Source organism: Stomoxys calcitrans, chromosome 4 (genome assembly GCF_963082655.1).
Source record: "Stomoxys calcitrans chromosome 4, idStoCalc2.1, whole genome shotgun sequence".
In the NCBI taxonomy this organism is placed as follows: Eukaryota; Metazoa; Arthropoda; class Insecta; order Diptera; family Muscidae; genus Stomoxys; species Stomoxys calcitrans.
Genome location: NC_081555.1, coordinates 162,953,621 through 162,979,439, shown reverse-complemented (window position 1 = coordinate 162,979,439; position 25,819 = coordinate 162,953,621). Strand labels below are relative to the sequence as shown.

Here is a 25,819-nt window from a genome sequence, read left to right as displayed (position 1 = left end):
AATTACTATGACAACAACATCGTATGTTGCTCTCGTCATGCCTTCCTTTCGTAATATATCGCCAAAATGACAGCAATAACTTGGTCCTTTGCAAAGGCTATTGTGATAGAAAAAAAGACTGAGCATACTGCTAGTAAATTTACTTCAAGTATATTGAAGGCAGAGAAAAAAAAGATTAAAGCACATTTTATTTAACACAAAATTACCTTATTGTAAAGCAAAAACACTCAACGCTCTGTTATCAGCTGATGGATTTGTTGTTAAAATGTTTAGCAATGAAAAATAAATAGAAAAACAAGAGTACACCAAATCTATTTCACTTTGTGGGTATTTTTAGATTTGTTTTTTGTTACAATTTGTAAAGCACTAGTGCAATATTTTCATTAACAATAACTTGATACTTTTCGTTCGTCGAAGGCTATTTTCCACTTGAATTTTCTTAATATTTTTTACACATTATATGTATGTAGTTTTCTATAACAACAAAAGCACAAGTATGTAGACAATTTTTACACATTTAACTTTCACCGTTATAAGATTCTTACTGTGGAAAAAAACAACCAACTTCCAAGTAATAAATTCTCATCTAATAACACTTGTATTATTTTTTTTTTTTTTTTTTGGTTATTCTTTTTTTGTTTGACGTTTTGTTATTGCTTTAAAATTCGCATTAGTTTTAATGGAAGTACTGGGCTGACGTGTTGTTGTTGTTGCAAACAACGATAAACTAAACAGTCATAAGTATGAACATTCACAATAGCCTAAAAGGTGCAACTCACAATAGCTTGAAACGGAACGATAAATATTGCCATATTGTTAACAACTCGCACAGCAAATAAATACGACACCAAAAGCCGTTAATTTTAATTTTCTGTTTTCTTGTTTGGTTTCTTTTGTACTATTTTTTAGAAATCAATTTGAAGAAATTGGTGAAATTCAAAACACGTCTTATGGAAACTTTGGACGATGACAAACGCCTTGATGCCTATGTGCCCTTGACGAAATTACGTAAAGCCACTGTTTACAAATTGAAAATTATACCCGAAGATTTAGAAACCGAATATACTGTTTTCATACGCGGCGAACGTAAAGCTGATACATTTTTGGGTAAGTATTTTTTTTTAGTGTTGACGCCTTCAAGATGATTTTTTAACTGAATGCGAATAGAATTTTTCTTCAAGTTCAGTGATTTTTTGTTTAAGCCCACACACATGTATGGAGAGCGGCAGATAAGCGAGAATGGTGATGATAACACTATTCACCTATGATGCAAATTGTCTTCTTGTCAGTGGGGAAATAATAATAAATATTGATAATTGAAATTCAATAAGTGGACAGTTTATAATAATCGAACTAGAATTTGATTAAAATAAATTGCTGATTAAAATTTTTAAACTACTTTTAAAGGCAGATGGTAACCTTGGGCATAATATAATTACAGAAAAAACTAGTTTCGTGGACATGAAAATATTGTGTAAACTTCTAAGGAAATTTTCAAACAGCTCGGATGGAGGAAATGTCCAATTTTCAAAGAAATGACTTTAAAATTTAAGCGCACCTGATAGATGAGTTAATAGAGAGCTTGAATTGCCATTACAGTGTTGTAGGTTCGTTTTCTACCAAAAACTGTGGCCTGTCGCTACAGTGGTATCCCATTGCAGCCGTACAACAGGCTGGATACCGGATTGACCCGATGGAGTCCTTCGTCGATAACACCTGCCTCCTCAGTGTACAACACACTACTACAACAACAATTGTCTAAGTGAGTCTATGAAAGACGGCCAATACACTGCCTCCTCAGTATATAACACAATGCTACAACAACAACAATGGACCAAAATTTGTCTTAGTCTATGAAAGACTTGCCACAATTACAAACCCTAACCCACCCTCCAACTCCAAAGATTTTGGTTTCAAATTCCCTATGTTATTAGCGTTTTCCCCATCTTTTAGAGCTTTTAGTAGTCTATACATTTCATTGTCTATTAACAATATTGGACTTTCATTTCCAGTGATGTCGTCATAAATATTCACGAATCGTTATCAGCAGTCTTGAGTGATAATAATACAAAATGTTGAAAACCTTGACCCAATAAACCACTGTATTAAACTTTTTGTTCATTCTATGCCCTTCCAGATGACATGATCAAACATTTCGAAACCTATTTCTATGAAGGACACACCCTATATCCAGCCCGCTTAAGGAATGGCAAATTGCAGAGCATAACATCCGCATTGGCCTTGGCAAATTTGCCCACACACAGCAATCTACGTTTCCCCGATGACAATGTCGATAGCAAAGCACCCAAGGATGAGGTGGAAACTTTCTCCTCCTCGGAAATTCAGCGCAATACTGAAGATGCATTGCCATTGAACGCTACAGCTTTGGCTGAACAAAATAATTTACTAAACCAAAAGAGTACAAATGCGTTGCAAAGATCGAATACAAAAATAGAATTGGGCATACATTCACAAGTGCTGATAGTTCCTGGCATGATGGGTCAATTGTATTTTGAGGTCACCAATACAGGTTGTGATAGTATCTTCTACAATATTCAAGTGATCGATGAGAAACGGTATCTTATGCGGTTGGCACCACAGAGGTAAAAAAAAGGAGATAAATTTTTTTTCTATAAAAATTTCTTAAAAATTTTATTTCTTTAGAAAATTTAACAAAATTTAATTACTATACAATATTTTGTCAAAATTCTATTTCTATAGAAATTTTTGTCAACATTTTATTTTTATGGAAAATTTTGCCAAAATTTTTTTTTATAGAACATTTTATTTAATTTTTTTTTCAAAGAAGTTTTTTTGTTTTCCGTTTGTAATAGAAAAAGATTACGCTATGGTCTGCAGCCGGACAATATCCGATTGTAGTGCAAAACATGAAAACTTTTATTGCTATAGAAACATTTTGTCATATTTTATTTTTAGAAAGTTTTGCCAAACTTTTGTAGATGTTTTTTCTAGACTTTAATTCTTCATTTCAGCATATTCTTACGTGCTGGTCAAATGGCTGCAGTGACAGTGACCGTACTGGTACCTCAATCCACGGCGGCAGGTACCATTGACCACATCACATTCTCAGCGACAGGAGCCAGCACCACAACATCGTTATCACTAAATCTTAAAGTGATCACTGCCACTGATATACAGGTAGATCATATTTTTGTCAATCAAACATACATACATTTCAGATATATAATCCTGGTTTATTTGCTCCTTCACTATTTTAGGACAATGTAGCTCCTTCCCTTACTTGGAGTTTCGGTAGTCGTTGTGAATCGATCGTCTCTACCGATACTACAACATGTGCCGATCGCTTTTGGACTCTTTACTTAACAGCTCAAGATTATCAAACGGGCATTATGCGTTTACAATCGAATCCCACAGCAGGTTTGGTCTACACTGGCACGTATACCATTGGCACATCGGATCCGCTAAAGGCCACCTATATCGCAACCTGTTGTGAGCCCAAGGCGAGTTTTGTTGTCTACGATGTTGTGGGTAATCAGAAATCCTATAGTGTGGATGTCAGAGATATAGTATTGAATGATGCCTCAATTGCCGCTATATCTTTGGGTGTGATACTTTTGATTATTCTACTCATTTTGCTAATATGGGCCATTGTATGGTGTTGTCGTAGACGTAAAGTGGTTTTGGATATACCCACATATCGTTCACATTCCACACGCAGCATGGAGTAGATAATGATGATGATTGTTGAAGGGAGTTGCACAAAAACAAGTATTCATACCATAATAGTATAAGGACATTTAGGATTAAGATTTTCCATATATAAAAAACAAGTGCCAAATTTAATGGAAGCATTGTGGGAAAAAGTATTGTTTTAGCATTCTTCATACAAAAGTGAATAAAAGTATTAAGTTTATTACAAATTAAAGGCGTTTTATTGAAGTTAAGAAATGGATAAAGAGGTTGGAAGAGAGAGAAAGAAAAAACAGAGAGTGGTTTTCCTATCGAGTTAATCAAAATCAGACCTTGAAATTATATGCCAAAAATTTACCATTTATTTGATGTCTCAGCACTTGCCGGGTTCTCAATTTCATATACAAATTTTATATCTCAGGGCAAATTTCGCCCGAACTTTACAAAATATTTTACCGTACACATGTACTGAAAATAAAATTTACTGCATAGCTGCCAGTTGGAACGTTTAAAAATAATTGAAAACAGGATGATTGTGAATGAACCAATATGATATTGTGAATGAGTTACGAATATTAAATTGCAATAAGTGCAGTTTGATTAAAGTTTTAGCTCAATGAGAAAAGACGAATTCTTTTTTTTACGCCAAGTCCGATCCACTTCGCATAAAATTTACTTGGCTATATACCTCACAAATTTCGCCAACGAAAGTCGAGTACCGGACAAGTTCCTCCTACTGTCTGTAAATACTTTAATGGTTCCTGATGTTCAAAAAATGGGAGTAGTAATCCCGCTACTGAAACCAGGTAAGGATTCAAGCAAGCCAGAATCGTAAATACCGTTTTTTCTTCTTCCGTCCGCATGACACATTAAACGGTGTCATCGAACGGTCCCCTCAACTTCTGACTTTTTAGAGGATTTTGGTACAGATAACCATTTCATGCTGCATTTCAACGTTAATTATTTGTCTGGTCACCAGTCGTATGTGTTATAAGGAAATACAAAGTCGCAGAGCCGTAGACTGACACAAGGAGTTCCCTAAAGTATGGAGACAATTTTAGCACAATTTACCTCTGGCTATCTTCTACAACCCCACCCTACAGACGACATCGAGATTTACTCATATGCGGACAAGTACAATCATGGCTTTAGGCTCCCACTTTGGTGACATTTGCAATAGATTAAACATCTACCATGACAATCGGTGATTTAGATTTTCATGAAAGTCGTTCTAACTTCTAAAGAAGTTAGTCTCAAAAAAACCAGAGAATTTCTGGCGCAACTACATTCCGGCAGATGAAGCCGACTCAATTCCTACTGGGCTATGAATGTTGCCAACATGATAGATGTGTATACAACTTTAAAGCAGGCATCACACGCCACCTTCGTCGCGGGAACATGACCCGAGACGTGGTTGCTGTTGTGGTTGTTGTAGCCACATTTTCATGTGGAGTTGGCGACCCTCCGGTCCAAAGGAACGATCGCCGCGGGAATTATGGCCATTGGTTATATAAAGGCCCCAATAACCCGCCTTGTCATATCGAGCATCATAGGCACTCAAGAGCCGATGCCGCTCGGCCTCTCATTGAGACTCTACGCTCCATACCGCTGAATGTCCGCGACTGCCGTTGCAGCTACTCCGTACGGATCATTCCACTATCCGCAACCTGTGGACGCTCCCGGTAGCTCGCAGCTAAGCTTCTCGTGATAACAATTAACACCACTCCGATCGGACTTCACTGTTCCAGCTTGTGTGGTGCTCACAGCTATACCGTGCCGTGACCCGATATCTGGTCTGTCGCAACTGTTGTATCACAATGGCTTAAAAAGTCTTCAGTGAGTCTGCTAAGAAACCACACCGCCAATCTAACCTTGTGCTGCCAGGTCTATTTCACAAAAAATCGTCAAAATCGAAAAAAATCGTCCAATTTTTTTTTTTTTTTTTTTTTTTGAGAGAGAATTTGAGAGTCATGAAATCGTCACACTCAAAATGTGACCCACACAGTTAGATTTCACGACTTACGATGGGACAACTAAAAGTTTTTATTATGGCTGTTGTTTGATTTGTTGGTTGTTTTCTATTATTATCAATAAAATCATAAACATATTAATATTCAATGAAATTTTCTCCGAAGAACAGATTTCTATAAATTTTTTCTTCAAGTCAATTAAATTTTCTACAAATACAAAAGTTAAATTTTTTTTTGTAAGGACAACTTCTTTTTAACTCTGTTCTTCAGGACAGACCTTTTTTGTCTTTGAAAAATTTTTAAGTCATAAGGCTTAGTTTTAGTCGATTTAATTATAATAGGTGATTTAGTGCCCATAGACGCCTCTAACTAAACTTTTTGCCCTTTTCTATCTGTTAGTTAAAGTTTTTGCGTGATGACCCTGTATGCCAAAAATATTTCATCAATGGCAATTCTGATAAGATTACTGATTACGAGAAGAAAATAACGAGAATTTGTGTTTGCACATTTCTAACAACCAACATTCAATCAACAGGTTGTCTTCCAATACATAAACCACCCTAAAAAGTTAAAAGCAAAACCAACAACAACAAATGTCATGATGGACAAACACGACACTAATTTTCAATTTTCTTCCTCTTATTGCACTTACCTCTTCCAAGCAATGTTGTGGGTGTGACCGGTGGTGGCGGTGATGGTACATGGACAATTGGAGGAGCTGCCGGCAGCAGCAGAGGTTTATTGGGAAAATCGTCAAATGTTAAACCTGTAACAGAAGCACTTAACAAGGGATTCTTGATGGGAGTAGCTCCCGTACGCTGTTGGTGCTTCGAAGAATCACTCATTTCTTGCCTTCAACAATTACACGCCAAACAAACACTAATCGAATCACTTTAGTCGCAATAAACAAGTTTTTCAATGGCCCAAAAGGCTTTTATCTTCTCACTAATTAGCGTTAGCGTAAAGGAATTTTTGCACGGCGTTTCTATTCGTTGGTATTTTGATAAATTTACCAATTTACCCGAAAAACCCTACACATCAGCAAATCAAAACTAAAACAAAACAGCTGTCAGAGAGAAGGAAAACAGGGATACTGCAAAAGCATGGTACAATTAAAAGGGTAGAGTAATTAGCACAACCACAAAAATTAACCCCTAACGAAACTACCTGGATTGGCAACTGCCATATATGCAAATGTCAAAATAGTTTCTAAATAAAATGTGTTTTAAATTTGTATTTTCATCACTATAATATTGTTTTATTGCTTATGTGTGGAATATCGGATAAAATAAAACACTCTAAAGCCTTAAAGGTCTTAGTAAAAAAATCTCAACTGTGTTGAGAAACACAAAAACAAACAAAAATTGTACTCAGCTGTTCGCATGACCTCACGTTATAAGTGCATCCGGAGCAAGTGCAGTTTACGGGCCCATCGCCAAATGAGATAATTTTTTAGGTGTTAGTGTTCGATATGCTGAATGAAACTGTACAAGCATTTTGTTGGGGAAGAACCTAGTTTGTGAGATATAGACCTCTAAACTTCAAAATGTAAATGCTTATAACTATTTTATTTTTCAACCGACAATTGGAAAAAATCCAAAAGTATTTAATTTAAAACTCTTTTTGCCATCCAAAGTTGAAGAAATTTGACGGCCTTCGGCCGGATTTACGATTTTTCCCTCCTCCATATGTCCAACAGTGGGAAAAAGCCAAAAATATTTTAAATAAAACTCCCTTTGCCGTGTCGAATTTTTTTAAAAAACAGAGCTATTCAATAGTTTTGACTGACCTTTTCGAGGCATATTTCTCAAGACCCAGGTCCGTCCCCCCGGCTTGATAGCAAGATAACGGATTGCACCATATGATTTGTGGTTGTTGTACAAATGAGACCATCTTTAATTGTTTCGCCATAGTTTTTGAGCGTCGAATTGCAAAATTAGAATTCTGCACACAAGACCCACAAAAGCACTGTTTAGGCCATGGTACAATTAAGAAGTAGGTTCATTAGCACAGCAACAAAAAACTACCCCCAACAAAACTACCTTGACATACATGGTACAATTAAGAGGAAGTGCCATTAGCACAGCAACAAAAATCTACTCCAAACGAAACTACCTTGAGTGACAAATGCCGTAAATTAAAATATCAAAGTGGTCAACTTATCTTCTTGCAATGTGTTTTATATTTGTATTTTCATCATTATAACACTATTTGGTTGCTTATGTGTTAAATATCGGATCAAAGATAACTTCTCTTTAAAGTTTTAGAAAAAAATCACAGCTGTGTTATCAAGCCTTTGACACTTAGATTTACGGCAAAAATAAAAAAAATTGTACTCAGCTGTTCGCATGACCTCACCTTATAAGTGCATCCTGCTTGACATGGCTGAATTATTTAAAGGTTGTCTCATTTGTACAAAAGCAAAAACCATATGGTAAAAACGCCATCTTGCCCCAAAAAAAAGTTTGTGTACGTGTGTGTATACCTGTGCAGAAAATGTGTATACATGAGCAGAGAATATGCGAAAAAGAAGATAACCATAAATAGAATGCAGACGAATGTCTGACAACTTAATATCGTCAAACCGAGCCGGCGATTTTCAGCTTATCGCGTAAGATCACCTCTTTAAAACCACCTTGGTAGTCTGTCTACCAACCATGATATAACACACGCAAACAATCAGGGTTGCACTAATCACTGATTTTGACGTATAGTGGACTCAATATTTTGGTGTTGAGCAACCGCCACTGCCTATAAATTAATATATCTTGGTACCAACCCTAAGGTAGTAAATCCTCTAGACTGGTAAAAAAACAACTCAACTTTTTATGAACAAAAGGTTATGAAGCCCAATCATTACTTTTATGAAGAAATAATCTCTCTGTGTAGATACAGTTATGGTACATAAATCTGCACTGGCCAGCTATCCAGATTTTCGATACATTATATAAATGTATATTTAATTTTATAATCATAACTTTACATCTGTATAAATAATGTCCCAAAAAATGTCTAATTTTCTTTTATCAAACAAAATACGTCTAATATTTTTATTTTGACATGAGTTGACATCGTACACCGCCATTTGGGTTACACCCGTTTGGGTCAGTAGTCGGCACGTGCATTTGTTTACAATTGGTTCCCCATGTTTGGTGGCTCATATTTAATTTTAAAAATATAATAAAACAAGAGAAATTTGTAGAAAATGGCAGAGATATTAAAAGAAATTCAGGAGCGCGATTTACCTGAATATGAAGCCATTAAATCCAGTGGCATATGTACCGAAGAGGAGTTGCACAAATTGATGCGAGAACGCGAACGTTTCGAGACAAAAATCATCCAGAGCAAGAAAAGTCTGGTCAACTACATTGAATACATTCAATTCGAGAAGAACACACACAAATGGGTAATGGAGAAGGAGAAACAATTGCATTGCACCTTGCCCGATGTTAAGAGGTCGATTATACAGCGCATCATAAAACTTTATAGGAATGGTACACAACAATTTCCACAAGAGGAGCGATTATGGAAGAGTTTCATACAGTTTAGTAAAAAATCAAATCCGGGACAAGTTGCTGGTATCTATGAGAAAATGTTGGCGGTAAGTGGAGAAACCTTCCTTGCTAAGCAACTATAGCCTTCCGATAATCTGCTGCTACAGCAAAACAATCGTTCCAGGCAACCTTTATTTTTTAAAGGACGACGCTAATGCCTTTGCTATTTGTATCTAAATATGCCCTCCTTACTAAAACTTTATATTTTTCATTTCAGTATCATGGCGATAAGGATGCTGTATGGTGTGATTTTGCCCTTTGGGCATATGAATCCACAAAAATATTAAAAACTGTCACCGAAATTTTCTTGCGTGCTCTAAAACGCAATCCCACCTCAGAAGTTTTAAATTTGGCATTTTTTGATATTCTCATAAAAGAAACGGCTCGCATTACTGATGTCAGTAGTACTCTCAATGTTATGGAACGTCAACTTGGTCTGGAGCGTGCCCTGCTGCTCTATCGCAATAACAGATCGAAAATAACTAATGTCTCCTATTATCTAAAACTCTTGGAGAGATGTGAAGAACCGGAATATGTAAACTGCACTGCATTATTGCAAAAGGAAATTGTCGAAGATATTATGAAATATTTCTTTGCCGAACCCAGTGTCTGGGATTATTTGGCCCAACGGGAGTTGCGTGGTTATAACATCGTAGATTTGCAAGAGGTTACAGCGCTACAGGTGGCAGAGATAAAAGACAATCAAATGGATACTGGCGACAGCCCGCTAATAAATGAAAATATATGGAAACATCGAAATCTAAAGGTGCGCATTGAACTTTGTTTCAAGGCTTATGAGAAGGCAGTAGAAGTTTTGCCCAATGAAACCATGTGGTCATACTTCATAAATGCCATGCTAGATCTAAATCAAGACATGAGTACTGAGGGTGATATGAAGAGATATTGTTTGTCCAAAGCCTTCAATATGGGCCATAAATCGCAGCTGATGAGTGTCACACATTATAAGGCTTTGGTGGAAATGTTACTGAAATCACCACCTAATGGCATTAGCCGAGTGGAGACCATATTGCAGGAAGTTGTAGAATTTAAAAATACCGTAGAAATCTATGAGTTATGGATGCAGGTGTATAGCAAAACACAAAACGAGGCTAGATTTTATGAGATATTTATCAAGGCCAATAAAGAATTGGGTTTTGCCAAATGTGTTTCGCTCTGGCATTTAGCTATAAAATTCTACGAAGCCTACTATGATGAATATCCAAAGAAATTGCATGGAATTTTGCAGGAAGCTGCCAAACAAATACACCCTGAATTTGGAGTTTTTCGAGCTTATCTAGTGGAGTACACAATGAGATATGAAACGTTAAAGAAAGCAAGAGAATTGTATGATGAGTTATGTCAGATTCCACCACCATGCCTGGAGTTGCATAGAAAAATGGCAGAAATTGAAAAGCAAGCCAAAACCAAGGTAAATTTGAAAAAAAAAAATAGATATACCTACATATTCAAAACATTTTCTTCTTTTTAGTCCAGCGACATTTCACGCATGCGCTTATGCTATGAAAATGCTGTCCACTATTTTGGCAAATCCTATACCGATGTATGGATAGAGCTACTAAAGTTCGAACGTGACTTGGGTGACTTTAAGAAAATGTCCCCCATTTATGATAGAGCAAAATCTACTTTAAATCCCGATTTGGTGGACTCTTTTATATCGGAATATTCGTTGCTTAAGGTATTATCATAAGCTATAAGTATAGATAATTTAAGAATCTTATTACATATATACTATGTATGTACTGTTTTGTATATGTTTGGATAAAATTGTGTAAATATTTATAGGAAGGTGTTTTCGTTTCAATTTTTAGTTGTAAAGGTGTTTTCTTAGTTGTTCATGGGCGCTCCAGTGGCCGAGTTGGTAGCGTGCTTGGACTACCAGTGTAGGGGTCGTGGGTTCGATTCCCACCAGAAGCCTTGGTCTGTCGCTACTGTGGTATCACAATGGACTTCAAATTGTCTGAGTCTGCAAAGGACTGCCACTCTTACCTAACCCTAACCTAATCTAGTTGTTTACCTGAATTACTAAGGAGTTATATACCAGAGTATCTTTGGGTTTCCTAGGCCTCTAGTCTCTATATCCCCTGATATATTTTTATCCTATCCGACATGTCTCCGGGCACCAGCTCGGTGAGTTGGAAGTTCGGATGGTCTTTTCGACGTCAACTGGGAACTGGTTGAGAAAACCCTACCATGGTCCTTAACTTTAAGCATCTTGATCCCCTCATCTAGATGGATGATGAGTCCGCTCCTGTAATCCAAGTAATGTACCATCGGCCCATCAGCCGCTTTATAAGTTGTTAAAAAGGTTGTTTTGAAAGGGACGTCAAGGATGGTCGTTTACGTTCGGCCTCTCACTGAGAGGCTCCACTCTATTGCCCGCGACTGCAGTTGCAGCTACTCCTATGAAGCATTTCACTGTCCGTAACCTGTACAGTTGGGTTATGTTTACTAGTATCGGCATTTTTTAGTGCCAACAACAAAATTCAGGCAATATTTTCGAGGACTAAAATAAAAGCAATATACCTCCGTCCTCCCCCGACTTGGGTTGGTTGTGAGCACCACACAGGTTGAAACTTTGAGCTCCGACCTTTATGGTGTTCACCGCTATCAGCTCAGCTGAGAACTGGCTAGTGGAATGCTCCGTAGGTTTACAGGTAAATACAACTGTAGTGGGGGACAATCAACGGCGTCGAGTGGAGAGTCTCAAAGCGAGGCCCAGTGGCACCGTTTTGCTTAAATACTGATTGCCTATGATATTCGATATGACAAGGCGAGTAATTGACGCCTTTTAATAACTAATGTACATGACATTCCCGTGGCGATCGATCCCATGGACCTGACCCTGGACCTTGCTCATTTAAAGGAGCTTGACGAAGATTGCTCGCTACCTCCACATTCAAATATGTGGTTATTACAACAACAATAACAGCACTGGGCCCAGTTACATGGCAAGCAAGTAACCGTTATCCTGAGGGGTAAAAAAAAGGCAACTCCAACTTGACCAATCTCATGGCAGCCTGTTGTACGTACCGATGTATTCCTTAATCGGCAAGGGCTGCCGCGTCATTGTACAACACTGCTAAAACAACCAACTTGAAAAGAGGACAGTTAAGTGATAAACGCAGCCGGGACGATAACAAGGTAAGTGGAAGCGAAAAGAGTGTTAAACCTGACAATCAGAGCCTACAACTAAATAGAGTCACCAGCTCTTTGCCTGTCTATTAGACACAGGAGCCTCTGAGCCTTTCTCCAAGCTACCCGTCTCTTCTGCTTACCTCGCCTCTTGTTCACACCGTGAGTGCATCACGTCCTCACTTGATTAACTTGGAAAGCGTTCTGGCCTTGTCCCTCAGACACAGGAGCCTCTGACCAAGTATTCGTTACAACCGGCTGTTCGGCGTGCGATGACTAAGTGCCACGATCACTCCATGAGTGAATAGCCCAATTAACCAGGGTGTCGCCGAGTATGCCTCTGATACAGTAACCACTTAGCTGGTTATGACCAGTTTGCACCCTACTTCGGCGTTCCGATGAGCAAGTGACTCGATCACGCAGCGAGTGTAACACATCTCGGCAACCTGAGTAGCCAACGTGTCGCCAATTGCTCCGCTGACTCCCCAGGAACAGCTGCCCTACAGTCTACCGCAGCCATCTGCATGGAGTTGACGTAACTCTCAGCACAAGTCTAGCAAGGTAAAAAATTCTTTAAGAACGACGACTTAAATCAAGAACAACTGAAAAACAAACTAAATTCGACATTCCATTTCTCTGGCGCTGACAAAAATACATTTTTGTGATCGACACTGCGTGTGGTGCGCTGTGGACCAGCAGCCAGAGACAGGTGTCGCGGGTAAATGATTTGAGGACCTGATTCCTAGTGCTAGCTTTATCGTAATTTGCAGTTGTATCGATTGAGAATGAGAAGAGGTTACGGCTTTTGAAAAATTCCGTCAGTACTCGAAGATAAATACTTAGCTCATCGCTGCTATTGCCCCCCACACGGTTTGAACAGTTATAATCACGCTACCAGGGTGTGAAGTAAAACAGGAATGTGGAAAGAACACCTCTTGGGGGGATTTCCTGTCTAACTCTACGACTTTGATTTTCTAAATTCGGCTGCATATGTACATATGCGGATAATGAAAAGCTCGATGCGGTGTAGCTGCAACTGCAGTTGCGGACAATCAGCGGTATCGAGCGAAGAGACTCAGTGAGAGGCCGGGCGGCACCGGCTTGCACAAATACTGAGCGCCTATGATGCTTGATATGACAAGGCGAGTTATTGGTCCCTTTAAATAACCAATGGCCACCCTGTTCCCGCGGCGATCTGTCCTTTGGACCGGAACGAGCTTACTCACCTACAGCAACTTTATCGTCAGCTTCACATGAGAATGTGGCTACAACAACAACAACAAGAAATGGAGGCCATCATGCGGCAGAAGTGGAACTAAATGAAATTAGCGCAACTAGTGAAATATTCGGTCGTGTTAAACTTCCCTACGGAATTGTGTTGCTCGCTGGCACACCATCGCTCATATTTGGCAATAAAAAGGAGGTACTTTATCATTGAGCATAAACTTGAATCGGACGAGTTCGACGTGCCGAGGTGAAGTGGTTGACTATCGCCTTGTCGATTGAGTATTGAAACTCTTTGCGGTGCATAAAATCAAAAAAAAAAGCGATTGCCGGCGGTGGACGTTATCGGTATGGTATCTGTACGTACGGCGTTCCCACAGCGATAGTTTTTATGTATGCACCGAAACGATCAAGCACACCCACAGAAGCAGTTTTGGTATCAAAACACCTACAGGCAGGCATTCATTCAGTTTTTTTTTGTTCCAACCTGATCCAGTCAACACGCTGCATAGTTAACCACCACCGAAGGACCAATTGCCTTCTTTGTAGTTAATCAAATATTTGTTTGTCAGCAACCTAAGTGCTGCTAGCAAGTGACTTCAGGTCCTTGTTTCTACTTTCGACTTTGTTGCAAATGTCAGTAGTAAGGACAGTAGAACTGTGATGACTGTGAGAAGTGCAACCAAGTTTTTTTGATGAATTTTCAGCTCTAAGCCTAAATTGTCTGTCCTTTCATATTATTATGAGTGAACCCCTCATGAAATGACACCTAGAATGCAACAATGAATATTCTGAGTTCCTGCATGCGGTTGGAGGCCACCGTAACGCAGAGGTTAGCATGTCCGCCTATGACGCTAAACGCCTGGGTTCGAATCCTGGCGAGAACATCAGAAAAACAACTTCAGCAGTGGTTATCCCCTTGGCATCCAACTTCCCTTACTACCCTGGATATATACTGTCCATTAACATTATATATTTATTTTTAAAATTTTAATGGTAATAATAATAAATTATTCTTTAAATTATGTTTTATTTGCAACATTAATGCAAAATTTTATATTCTTCAAGGTCACATCATACTTTTTTCTTAATATTTCCTAGATCTTAAGATTATAGAATTTTAAGTTTTATAATTTAACATAGATACTTGCTAATTTTATCAAAACATATATTGTTGTTGTTGTAGCAGTATGTTATACACTGAGGCGGCTGCCCTAGCCGATGAAGGACTCCATCGGGTCAATCCGGCAAGTACAACCCGGCTGCCATGGGATTGAAAACATATATTAATTTCAAGAAACGCATGCCTTGACCACAATAAGCACTATGCGCCGTCGCATGGATTATATCAGTTGCTTGGTCTTCTATAGAGCTAATCTATAGGCAATTTCATTGGGTCAGATATTCCATTTTAACGCCAGAAATTTCGCCCTTAAGATACGAAAATATTAACAGCTCGAAATCATTTGTTGTTGTAGACACGATCGTTTTAGGTATACAGAATGATTTATTCCAGATTATTCAGACTTGGCTTATGCCCCTAGATCTAGCTACAGGAACAGGAGCGATCGATAGTGAATAAGATTACTTAGTTTCATCGGGCATGTAAGCAGATGATTGGTGTCATGGGGTCCTGTGTTGCATTCAGGGCAAATATCGGAGATGGTATCGTCTACCATGTCTGACATGTCTCGGAGAGGTTCTAGCTCAGTGATTTCGTATAGTTCTTCTGGTGGCAGCCCAAAAGTTCATTTTTAAGGATCTTGGTCTCCTCATGTAGATGGTCGTTGTTTGGCATAACGCAGACTCGAATTTCGGTTTTTTAAAACCCTTTGATACATTGAATGAATACCTAGCAAGTCTGGTTTGCGGTGGATCTTTTCAAAGCCTATATCAGCATATGACAGGATGCATGCCTTTTTTCCTTGAACTTAAGTAAGCCCACTCCTCTTCAGTAGTTCTGATAGCATTCTCGTAGCGCTTCTTAGACCTTTTCCCCTTTATTTGTTTTTGTGGATTTCTTTTGCTCGCACAGTTTATGACTTTTCATGTGTGTCCTCAGTGAGACCATTTGTATAAAGCCCTTGCCGCATTCAGAACATACATGCGGTTTTTCACCCGTATGCCTCATCTCATGATGTTTAAGGGCATAGTTTTTAGCAAAGGCTTGATCACAAAAGCGGCAAAAAAAGCGTCGTATTCTTAAATGCACTATCTTGTCATGGGAACGTAAATCATTAGCACTATAGAATAACATTGAACACTTGGGACATAGCCATTGGCGTTCCTTGGTGTGATAATTTATGTGTATGTCAAGTTCTTTTTTTGACGTTTTCTTCATATCACACAAATGGCATTGGAAATTTTTAATACCAGCATGGCGAAGTTTATGCTCCTGGTAGCTGCTCTTTGTTTTGAATGCCTTGCCGCAATTGGGTTCATCGCAGTGAAAGGGATATTCCTCTAATGGTTTATGAGAATATTGATGTTCAATAAGTTTTACTAATGCTTTATACACCTTGCCACATTCTTCACAGACATGTTGGGGAGTTTCATCTGGTGTTTTAATTTTTTCTTTACGTGAGCGTGGGATTTTAGCTTTACCCTCTAGAGGAGGAAGGTCAGTTTTGGGGTTTTTCCTTTTGGTCTTTTTTCTTTTGGTAAGAGGTTGATCCTCATCACTTGAGTTATCATGAGAGCATTTCTCATTTTTAATTTCTTGAGTATGACAATTGCTACCTTTTTCAGATTCCTCGGTCTTGTCTATCAAGGGCTCAGTATGAGTTTCATCATATTGGTGATCAAATGAATCGCTTGAGTCATTCTCCTGCTTGGGACTTCTTAAACTATGCGAGGTCTGGAAGAAAGAAAATTTAGAAATGTAAAGAAAAATTATTTTATTTCAGTTATTTCTCTAAAGGAGTAAACAAGAAATACCCCCTTAAGAATACCTGTACTCAAGTTCCTTCGGAATGATTATCTAGCTCAACCTTTATTATGGATTTTCATGTGGGCCTTTAATGCCACCGACTGTATAAATCTTTTATCACATATTAAACACACATGCGGTTTTTCTCCTGTATGACGCATTTCGTGATGTTTCAAAGACTCCTGTTTGCCAAAAGTCGTTGAACAATAACTGCAGCTATAACGTCGTATTCCCTGATGTACTACCTGATCATGTCGACGCAAATTGGCTGCACTACTAAATATCAAAGGACACTTTGGACACAACCACTGGCGTTCTTTGGTATGATAATTCATATGTGCCCTTAATTCACTTTTGGTAGTTTTCTTCATGTCACAATAGGGACACTGAAAGTTCTTAATGCCAGCATGACGCATTTGATGGGCCATAAAGGTTTGACGATGTTTGAAAGCCTTATTGCATTCTTTACAATGATAAGGATATTCTGTTTTGGGTTTATGCGAATACTGATGTTCTATCAGTCTTGCTAATGATGGATAAACTTTCCCACATTCTTCACATATGTGTTGGGGTTTATCTTCATTGTGGGATTTTTGTTTGCGATCTATTTTAACCACGGTTATTTTAGAACTCTTATCTTGGGGTGCAGAAATTTGAATTTTGCCAGCTTTGCATGTAGCAAAGGAATTGCTTGCTCTCTCAATGTTATCGTTGCTAGAATGATCACTACAAGCATCATTGAGGTCAAAAAGGGAAACAATACAATCTTCCTTCTTTTTGGAGGTAGCTGGGGAGGGAATCTAAAAATAACAAAATATCCAGTTTTAATTGCAGAAGGAATTTTAGAGAATTGCTGCGTATTAAAATTTGATGCTGCTTGGAATTAGCCATACATCTTGGAATCTTCTAACCGTACAGAAATCAATTTCCTTCAGGACATTTTTTCTTGCACTCACTTGCTCTAGGCACAAACTTGCCATAGTTTTACTACAAACAAAAGAATGCTGTTTCCTTGCACCCCCTTATATTAACTAAACAATTTTTTTTTTCGTGGAGCTAGAAGTTAAATTAACTTCCTCTATTCTCTGCATGCAGAGTAAAGCCGTAACTATTATCCCATAACCACTGGCATGAAAATTGCGAACTTTCCATAATCTTCAGTAAGATGTAAAATTTAAATTACCTTTTCCTTGACATTTGGATCAAGTTTGCAATCTGTTTTACTTCTGTCTGTTAACAACGATTTTGGTAATGCCACAAAATCAAACTCCAGCCAATCGCAATTGACCTCTTTTGCACTTGCATTCAAAGTATCACTGTTGTCGGACATCCCACTGGTAGTACGTTGGCCCTTCTTCATCATTTCTGTGTACAATTCCCGAGAGCGCAAACACATTTGATAAAACTTTAGGAAATTTTCCAACGTTTGATGACAAGAATGACAAACATTTTTGGGAAATTCATCTTCTATAACAGAATTTTCCAATGTGGGATCCTGTAGCCATAAGCGAATTTGTGAATCCATTGTATGAATGCCATATGGGATGGTATCTTGTATTGAATTGAGGCAAGCTCGACAGATTATGAGATTTTGTTTTTCGGAATATTGATCCGTGTTGCTGTTTATAAATTGCATTGTACCAAATTTATTAATTTTGAGGTAGCAGGAGGCTTTATTGTGAACAAACAGCTGATAAAGATGTTGTTGCTCTAATCAATGCTAGTTGTAGCTTTATTACGTTGCGTTACGTTACGTTGGGCAAATACGACGATTGGTTGACTGTTGAAATTTGATTTGAAAATGTTGTTAAAATTTGTAATTTATAAAAGTTATACAAATTTCTGTACGGATGGTTCCAGCCTAGATGGACATTATTGACTTGGGAAAAAGTTCCCGATCATTGCAATTTGAACCAAACGAAAATCCTTCCAATTCCAAAGAAATAGTAGAACGGTTAAGAGTCATCTACTCTCCAGTCACCTATTCTCCAGTCACCAGGAGGCCATTGAAAAACATATGGCACTACAAGGCTAGAGACTACTATACACATTGCAAGTGAATTAAAATCCGCGGGTATGTCTCTAGCGATATGCAAGCCGATTTTTGCAACACAACATCCAAAGGCTCATAAATGACAAATGGATCCAAGAAACAAAGCTGACCAGCAACCAAAACTTTCACCATTGTCACGATTACAATGTACTACGTAAGGATCGAACTGAGATTGGAGGTGGGGGTATGGTTTTCTTTATACACCATTTTGTGTAGAATAGTTCTATCTCGCCTACCCTGGTGTATGTCTCCCCCACATGGAATGTAAGGGGTACAAGGTGTATATACCGCATGTTAGCAATTGTCACCAAGATTATAGGCCAGAATAAGAAGGTTTTGTCTGGCCATAACAGCTTGAAACCGGGGGCATTTTTGATGCGCACCACGATTTATAGCATTCTCCGCCAGGTCATTACTTGGGGGACATGGATTTAGCAGAGCAAGAACCCAAGTAAGGGATATTCGTACAGAACGATTATCCCTCGCTCTCCATTATCCAAGACGCTTCTCCTTCCTTGCTTAGTCCATTTGCTTGGCACCAACACGACTGTTTTTCACGCCATCATTGCACAGATCAACCGAATTCTAAATCAGTTCAAACAATACTGGAATACGAATAATCTGTCAATCCCAAGGCAGCCGATTGTACGTACCGGATTGACCCGATGAAGTCCTTCATCGGCAAGGGCTGCAGCCTCAGTGTACTGTCTCGAGAAGCTTAGTTGTGAGCTGCCGGGCGTGTCCACAGGTTGCCAGTAGTGGAATGCTCCGAAGTAGCTGCGACGGGGGTCGTGGACAATCAGCGGTATCGAACGGAGAGTCTCAGTGAGAGGCCGGTCGACACCGGCTCTTGCACAAATCCTGAGTGCCTATGATGCTCGATATGACAAGGCGAGTTATTGGCGCCTTTAATTTTCCAATGGCCACCCTGTTCCCGCGGCGATCGGTCCTTTGGACCGGAACAAGCTTGATCACATGACGAGGATTGCCACCTCCAATAAGAATATGACTACAACAACAACAACAACAACAAGACTTTACTTACGAATAGAGCGCGCTCTAATCGGCATGTATTTACATTTGAACATGTGTTTGATGTAATGAGAGATCGATTTAATTGAAAGAATTGCATATTTATTCCAAAATCGATTTTTCATATTAAATTATTTTTACGTATCACACAATGTTGCAAACTTTCAGAGTTGCCACATTTGAAAAAACATATCAGAATGCATATCGTGTAATACTAGCTTAAGCATTATCTGTCCGCCTCAACTCCTATAAATGTGTGTCTCGATTGTAAGCTGAGACCTCACACAAGCGCCATCTGGCTTTCAAGAAAAACACAAACACCATATATTTTAATAAAAACAAAATAGAGTCCATTTTTATTATTTATTAATTTTCAACATTGAGTGCTATAAAATATTAAAATAAAAAATCACAAATACCACCGCTTGCTTCATTGTCATCATTTGAATCGAATGTAAAACTATTTGTGGTTCCAAAATCCAGAAAATCCAAAGCATTCTCTGAATCTTTGCTATTGGAAGACTCATTTTGTTCTTTAGAATTGAAATCTAAACTATTTAATGAACATTCTTCACTGGTTGCAATCTCATTGTTTGACTCTGGTTCGCCTTCATTTAGATACGAATCAATATCTTTTAATACATTCCTGGAAGTGGAAGGACTATCTGAATCCGTATCAGCAGAATCAGTTGAAGTTGGTAAGAAGTTTAAGAATTCTTCGTAAAACGTTTTTTCAAAATTATCGCAAGGTTTTTTAGTAGTTGTTATAGGCGGTGGTGGTGGCATTTTTTCTATATCCGATTTTTCTAAAACTTTAGTTTTAGTTCCAGCTTTGATGCTAGAGCCTTCGTGGGGAAATATATTTTCTTTGTTTTTACAATCGACTTTAGCAACAGGAGACTTTATTACAACACACTCTAAAATTTCTAATTTTGGTTTTGTAGCAGTTGGATTTGTCTCCTCTTCATCATATACCATATTTTCTAAATCAGTATCATTTGATGATGGCAATGAGTCCAAAATTAAAGTTCTTTCTTTCACTTCAGTTTCCTCCGATTCATCTATTTTTAGGTTTGAAATAACAGTGTCTTGTGAGTCAGTTGAACTACTTTCACACAGTGTAACGTCTGATTGTGTAGCTAATTTTGAAGCTTCAGTTGGCATAACGCCTATCTGGTTTAATTTTGGCTCTGCCTTTATAGAATCTTGTGAATCAACCGAACTACTGTCGGAAATTGTAGCATCGCTAGAGATATTCAATTCGAATTCTTCCTTCAACTGCTTTTTAAATTGAACATGTTTGGTATGGGTCGTGGTTATGGACTGGTTTATTTCCATGGAGTTCTCTTGAGTATTACGTAAAATTGACTTTATCATAATATTGGTGGTATTTTCTATAACAGTTATTTCAGATGCTACCTGGGATGTGGAAATGTCTTGATCAAGTGATTTGTAAATTTCCTCAAATGTTGGAAATTTTGGCATATCTCCAATGAAAGGTTGAAGAAGTGAAGACGGCATTGATGGTGGGCAGCTATTGCTGAAGGTAGTATATGGCTTTAGCTGAACATTGCTCTGTAATAATTGAAGTTGTAATACTTTTCATTTGCATATAAAGGCCTTGTTTACCTTGCTTTTAGCAGCTTCAAGTTTATGCATCATTTCAGCTTTTCTTTTCTTAAGATCTTCTAGTTTCTCCTCATACTCTTGTAATTTGGTGAACTAAGGGGAATATTTTTTAAGTAATTATGTTCAATTTCAAAAACTTGGGTGTAATTTATATACCTTAAGTCTTAAACTGTTTAGCTGCTTGGATCTTTCAGCCAAACAAACTATTAATTTATTTCTCTTTTCTCTGGCATTATTTATGCGTATGAAAGCTTCCTGTTTAGTTTTTTCAAATGAACTTTTGATTTTACTTAAATCCTCATTGGACTCCTTGTACTCTTTTTCAGCTTCTCGATATCTCTTTACGACATCTCTTTGTTCCATTTGCTCATACCATTTTGAAAGAGAAACAGTATCATCTTGCATCTGCTGCATTTCTTTTTGCATGTTTTGTTCCATTTCCAAGTAATTGCATTGTAAGATTTTTGTAAAATCTATTTGCGATACGGCACTTTGAAGGTTGATGCAACTTTTGATAAGTTGAGAATTGGTTTCGATGTTGGAACGTTCATTTTGATATTCATTTGAGGGAGCCATTACGGATTTTGCCTTGAAAAGATCCATTTGAAGATCCATATTTTCGCGTTCGCTCTCTGAAAAAGAATTTTTTGAGAAAAAAAAAGAAAGTCTTGTATAAAAATGTTCCATTTCATTCTCAACAAGTGTTTATCAATGAGAAAATTGGAGGTAAAATAGCTAAGGTTTTGTAGTAATTGCATTTTGTTTACCAAGTAAGTTGGACAAGTTGTAGCCTTTTGTAATACCACAGCCGCGACAAATCGAACCCTCTAGGGCGATTCAAAACCATGACCCCAGCACTGGTAATCTCTGATAAAATAAGCATTTAATTTATTTTTTGGTTACTACCTACCGGTTGTAATACTTCCATAGACAAGTTTTATTTTCATATACGAAAAAGTTCACTTCATGGTATGGTTTATTTTACTTTAAAAGTATTACATTTACGCTTGCATATTATACACTTCGATTTGTTGGACTTTGCCCATTTCAGAAAAGATGTCCATTTGGGAAACCAAAAACTTAACCTCAAATTTGTATGCAACATACCTTTCAAATAATTTTGAAGTAATTGTTTTTCTTTGTGCAATCGCTCCGTTTCTTTTAACAGTTCTTCAATTTCTGTGCTATCGCTGCACATTTGTTGCATAAGTCCAATTAAAGTTATCCAGTGGCTCATTTTTATTTTTTTATTTAATTCCTTTAATAGACAACCTTAAATTGATAATAACGGTAAATAAAATAGAAAATGACAAAGGTGGTAATCGTTGCTATCGGTTGTTATTGTGAATTAAATTGATAATTATAAGGATGAAATCTAGAAGTTCGCAATAAGGGCTGGTACTCTGTTCGTCTTTTCAAGTGAAATACTAATGTAAATGAAATATGTGGGAAAAATTGAACGCTCTTTTAAAGCAAAGCACCAGGGCTGAATTATTTAAAGAATGTCTCATTTGTACAATAAAAACATATGGTAAAATCGCTATCATGTCATCAAGCTGATCGAGGATTTGCCAACACACACAAAGAAATTTGTGTGCGTGTGTATATACGTGTGCAGAAAATGTGCGTACGTGAGTAGAGAGTATGCGAGAAAGAAGATAACAACTTTGACTACTAAAAGCACTACTTACGTGCGGCAGCACAAAATGTTGAAAATTTGTAAGCTTTTCCGCGTTGCTTTTGTGAGATTTGCGTACAGAGTTGCTGTTGTGCAACACGCCGATCAAAGACAAAGCTCAACGCTCTCGTTCTGTTTTGGCCTTCTTTCTGTTTTGGCTTTCATATTGTTGCGGCCTTATGCTGAGTTTACATGGCACATCTGATGCATGGTCATTGTAATAGTATTGGTGAAAACAAAGGTGTATGCGTCACATGTACATATAACCATGTCAGTCATGGCTGAAAAATCAAAATCATTTGATTTTTTCAATGAACGATTTGTATCGATTACTGTTTACAAAGAAATGTGTAATGTTTAATTGATAGGTATTGAAAAACATGTTCTGTGACAAATAAAGTAGAAAAATGAGATTAAAGTAAGAAAAACTAAATAAAATCAAAGAAAAGAAAACAACGATGTACAGTTTTTGGCAAAAGGTGTAATCAACACGATGAGTACGATCATGATGTACCGTCTAAAAGAGCCATTAAATCCACCTTGATTTCGACAAATATCTTTAAAATTGGTTATAATTAATTTTATATTAGCCTTTTGTTTCACAGTCGAAATTCTTTCGTTGGAATTGGTGTTTTGTGTGTAAGATGAAATATTTTCAATGTGATTGATAGTTGTGATTAAATAACTTCAAAAACCATAAAAATACTATGTTATAAGTTAAACAATTTAGACATTCGGCGATATTGTTCTTGAGAAATCAAAATCTCAAAGAAATGTAAGAAAATCACACCCAGCCTTGAGAAAGATCGGAAGTTTTGTCTTCCAGATGAAAAATTGGCAAAAGCCTGGTTACGAAAGGTAAGTAAAACTACTATGTCATGGTAACATCCGACAAACATTTCTTTAAGGAACAACGGGAAGGCATCATTTGTTAATGATTCAAGCTCAGTGGGGATGGATTAATAACTTTTGTGGCATTTGTGGTTTTGCCTTAAAAATAAACTTTACATTCATGTTCCTTAGTGAAATTCAATTTAACATCCCAATTAGTGATAGAACACTACTTCATTCATGTGGGTGCGGCGGCTTGCTTGTTGCAACCGGTGTGTGGTCCATGCACTAACTTTGCATATGACGCATCGCGATAGCCATTGAAGATGTCAATGCTAAAGTAAACTGTACATCAAGATAGCAACCACTGTGACTATGCGGCACGGGATAACTATGAGCACCACACAGGCTGAAACTTTGAGTTCCGATCTGTGTGGTGTTCATTGTTATGACGAGAAACTTAGGTGCGAGCTACCGGGCGCTTCCACAGGTTTCGGATAGTGGAATGCTTCATACGGAGTAGCTGCAACGGCAGTCGCGAACAATCAGTGGTATCGAGCGGATAATCTCAGTGAGAGGCCGGGCGGCACCGACTCTTGCACAAATACTGAGTGCCTATGATGCTCGATATGACAAGACGAGTCATTGGCGTCTTTAAATAACCAAAGGCCATTATATTCCCGCGACGATCGGTCCTTTGAACCGAAACGAGCTTGCTCATCTATAGGAGCTAGACGAGGATCGCTACCTCCACATATAGATATGTGGCTTAACAACAACAACTATGTGGTCCTATTTGTATTTAGGTTAAGTTGAAGGACAAACTCAAAAACATAGCGTATACTGCAGGGTGGTGGAAGACGGTAGAAAGAAAAGAAATGAAACCAATACAAGCCATCTGAACGAATGAAGATAAGAAAGGAGCTCTCAAGAATGAAAGTTCCCTTCAGAATTATGAGAGGATTATATGTATGAAGCGAATCCTAAGTTTGTCTTATACATTTTCCCTTTCTCTTCTTGACTCTAATGCGACAATATGTCTGATATTAGCAGTCGGAAGCTTTTTTTTTGCTAAACCCCAAGGTAAGTGCCATACTACTTCTTTAGAAACTCAATCTAAAGCGTTGTCATCGCAGAAAGGTCGTCTAATCTACCAAAGTGCCCGAACAGGGTCTGGCTTACTCATTACCAAGCATGGTGAAGACCCATCAGTGTCCTATTTTATTCATATTTCTGCTGTATATTAGGTGGGGAAATGGGCCAAATCGGTCTATGGTACATACATACATATTTCCCTATAAATCAGTTTGATCGGAGATTTTCTTTGCAAGTGGAAAAGGAAAGCCAAAGATAGCAACACACACCAACCACTATGGGACGCATTTCGTCTTCGGTGAGAAGACTTTTCGACCATATTAGGTGTGACGGCTTCAAGGGTCGTGCGTTTATATGTTGTATTTAATTCGTATTAATTGCGAAAGAGCCTCTATGATACAATTACCACATTAACCACGCTCGACAAACCTGTCTATTAGCTGTACTTTTTCCAATCCATGTGTTTTTGTGTAATGACAGACTTTTTTTCTGTGACAATTACTTCCGTGGTACACATGATTCTGTGCATCTGTTGGAAGTTGTGTTGATGGCTTCGCACGCTAAGACAACGGCAACGGCTCTCGTCTGTCCAGGTTCGAATCCCGCCGGGCTCTGTCGAATTTATTATCAAGTTTTTTGCCTGTTAGGGCGAAGATCATCAAATTTTTAAATTTTTGCTTGTTTCTCTGACGAAATTTGAAATAAAAGTTCAGTTTTGACGACATTTTCTGTGAAAATAAATTTTTACAAAATATAAAATAAAAATCAAAATTCGATGAAATGTTCTTTCAAAATAAAATTTTAAATCTGCAAATCGAATTTGGAAAACATTTTTATGAAAATTAAATTTCGATGAATTTTTAAATGAAAGTCAAATTTTTAACAAAATTTCTATTTCTATGAAATTTAAACTTGGATAATTTTGACAAAATTACGAATAAAAATTGAATTTCGATAAAATTAAAATTTTTGCTGAAACTTTTTGTGAAATGAATTTTT

General features: G+C 37.7%; 7 protein-coding genes across 12 annotated transcripts in view; 3 read left to right on the top strand and 4 right to left on the bottom strand.

Moving 5' to 3' along the window:
* LOC106087112 (uncharacterized) overlaps positions 1-3,848 on the top strand; it is a 79,956-nt gene extending 76,108 nt beyond the window's left edge. For both annotated transcript variants that reach the window (XM_059367971.1, XM_059367972.1), the window contains exons 6-9: positions 910-1,107; positions 2,138-2,603; positions 2,994-3,159; positions 3,240-3,848. In XM_059367971.1, the coding sequence (XP_059223954.1) occupies positions 910-1,107; positions 2,138-2,603; positions 2,994-3,159; positions 3,240-3,710 (1,301 nt within the window). In that variant the 3' untranslated portion in view covers positions 3,711-3,848. The remainder of the gene's footprint in view (positions 1-909; positions 1,108-2,137; positions 2,604-2,993; positions 3,160-3,239) is intronic.
* Positions 1-6,702, bottom strand: part of LOC106087088 (mucin-2) — a 146,649-nt gene extending 139,947 nt beyond the window's left edge. For all 5 annotated transcript variants that reach the window (XM_059367968.1, XM_059367970.1, XM_013251999.2 and 2 more), the window contains exon 1: positions 6,295-6,702. In XM_059367968.1, coding sequence (XP_059223951.1) covers positions 6,295-6,487 — 193 coding nt within the window. In that variant the 5' untranslated portion in view covers positions 6,488-6,702. The remainder of the gene's footprint in view (positions 1-6,294) is intronic.
* Positions 6,703-8,755: 2,053 nt separating this feature from the next.
* On the top strand, positions 8,756-10,929 carry LOC106086862 (U3 small nucleolar RNA-associated protein 6 homolog). The gene is made up of 3 exons (XM_013251680.2): positions 8,756-9,243; positions 9,414-10,625; positions 10,686-10,929. The coding sequence occupies exons 1-3, from the start codon at positions 8,848-8,850 to the stop codon at positions 10,902-10,904; spliced, it is 1,827 nt and encodes a 608-aa protein (XP_013107134.2). The 5' UTR covers positions 8,756-8,847; the 3' UTR covers positions 10,905-10,929.
* A 4,628-nt stretch (positions 10,930-15,557) lies between these two features.
* On the bottom strand, positions 15,558-15,914 carry LOC131997065 (zinc finger protein 875-like). Its single transcript, XM_059367341.1, has one exon. The coding sequence runs from the start codon at positions 15,912-15,914 to the stop codon at positions 15,558-15,560; it is 357 nt and encodes a 118-aa protein (XP_059223324.1).
* Positions 15,915-16,346: 432 nt separating this feature from the next.
* On the bottom strand, positions 16,347-18,185 carry LOC106086742 (myoneurin). The gene is made up of 3 exons (XM_059368077.1): positions 17,686-18,185; positions 16,525-17,302; positions 16,347-16,430 (listed from the first exon to the last, which is right to left on the bottom strand). Exons 1-2 carry the CDS (start codon positions 18,136-18,138, stop codon positions 16,559-16,561), a joined length of 1,197 nt encoding a protein of 398 aa, XP_059224060.1. The 5' UTR covers positions 18,139-18,185; the 3' UTR covers positions 16,347-16,430; positions 16,525-16,558.
* Positions 18,186-19,936: 1,751 nt separating this feature from the next.
* LOC106087692 (dentin sialophosphoprotein) lies at positions 19,937-22,493 on the bottom strand. Its single transcript, XM_013252831.2, has 4 exons — positions 22,324-22,493; positions 21,373-21,848; positions 21,217-21,309; positions 19,937-21,162 (listed from the first exon to the last, which is right to left on the bottom strand). Exons 1-4 carry the CDS (start codon positions 22,451-22,453, stop codon positions 19,984-19,986), a joined length of 1,878 nt encoding a protein of 625 aa, XP_013108285.2. The 5' UTR covers positions 22,454-22,493; the 3' UTR covers positions 19,937-19,983.
* Positions 22,494-23,515: 1,022 nt separating this feature from the next.
* The window catches only part of LOC106086797 (WD repeat-containing protein 6), a 111,387-nt gene continuing 109,083 nt past the window's right edge, over positions 23,516-25,819 (top strand). Inside the window, exon 1 of the mRNA XM_013251610.2 lies at positions 23,516-23,752. The gene's annotated coding sequence lies outside the window, so the exon portion shown is untranslated. The remainder of the gene's footprint in view (positions 23,753-25,819) is intronic.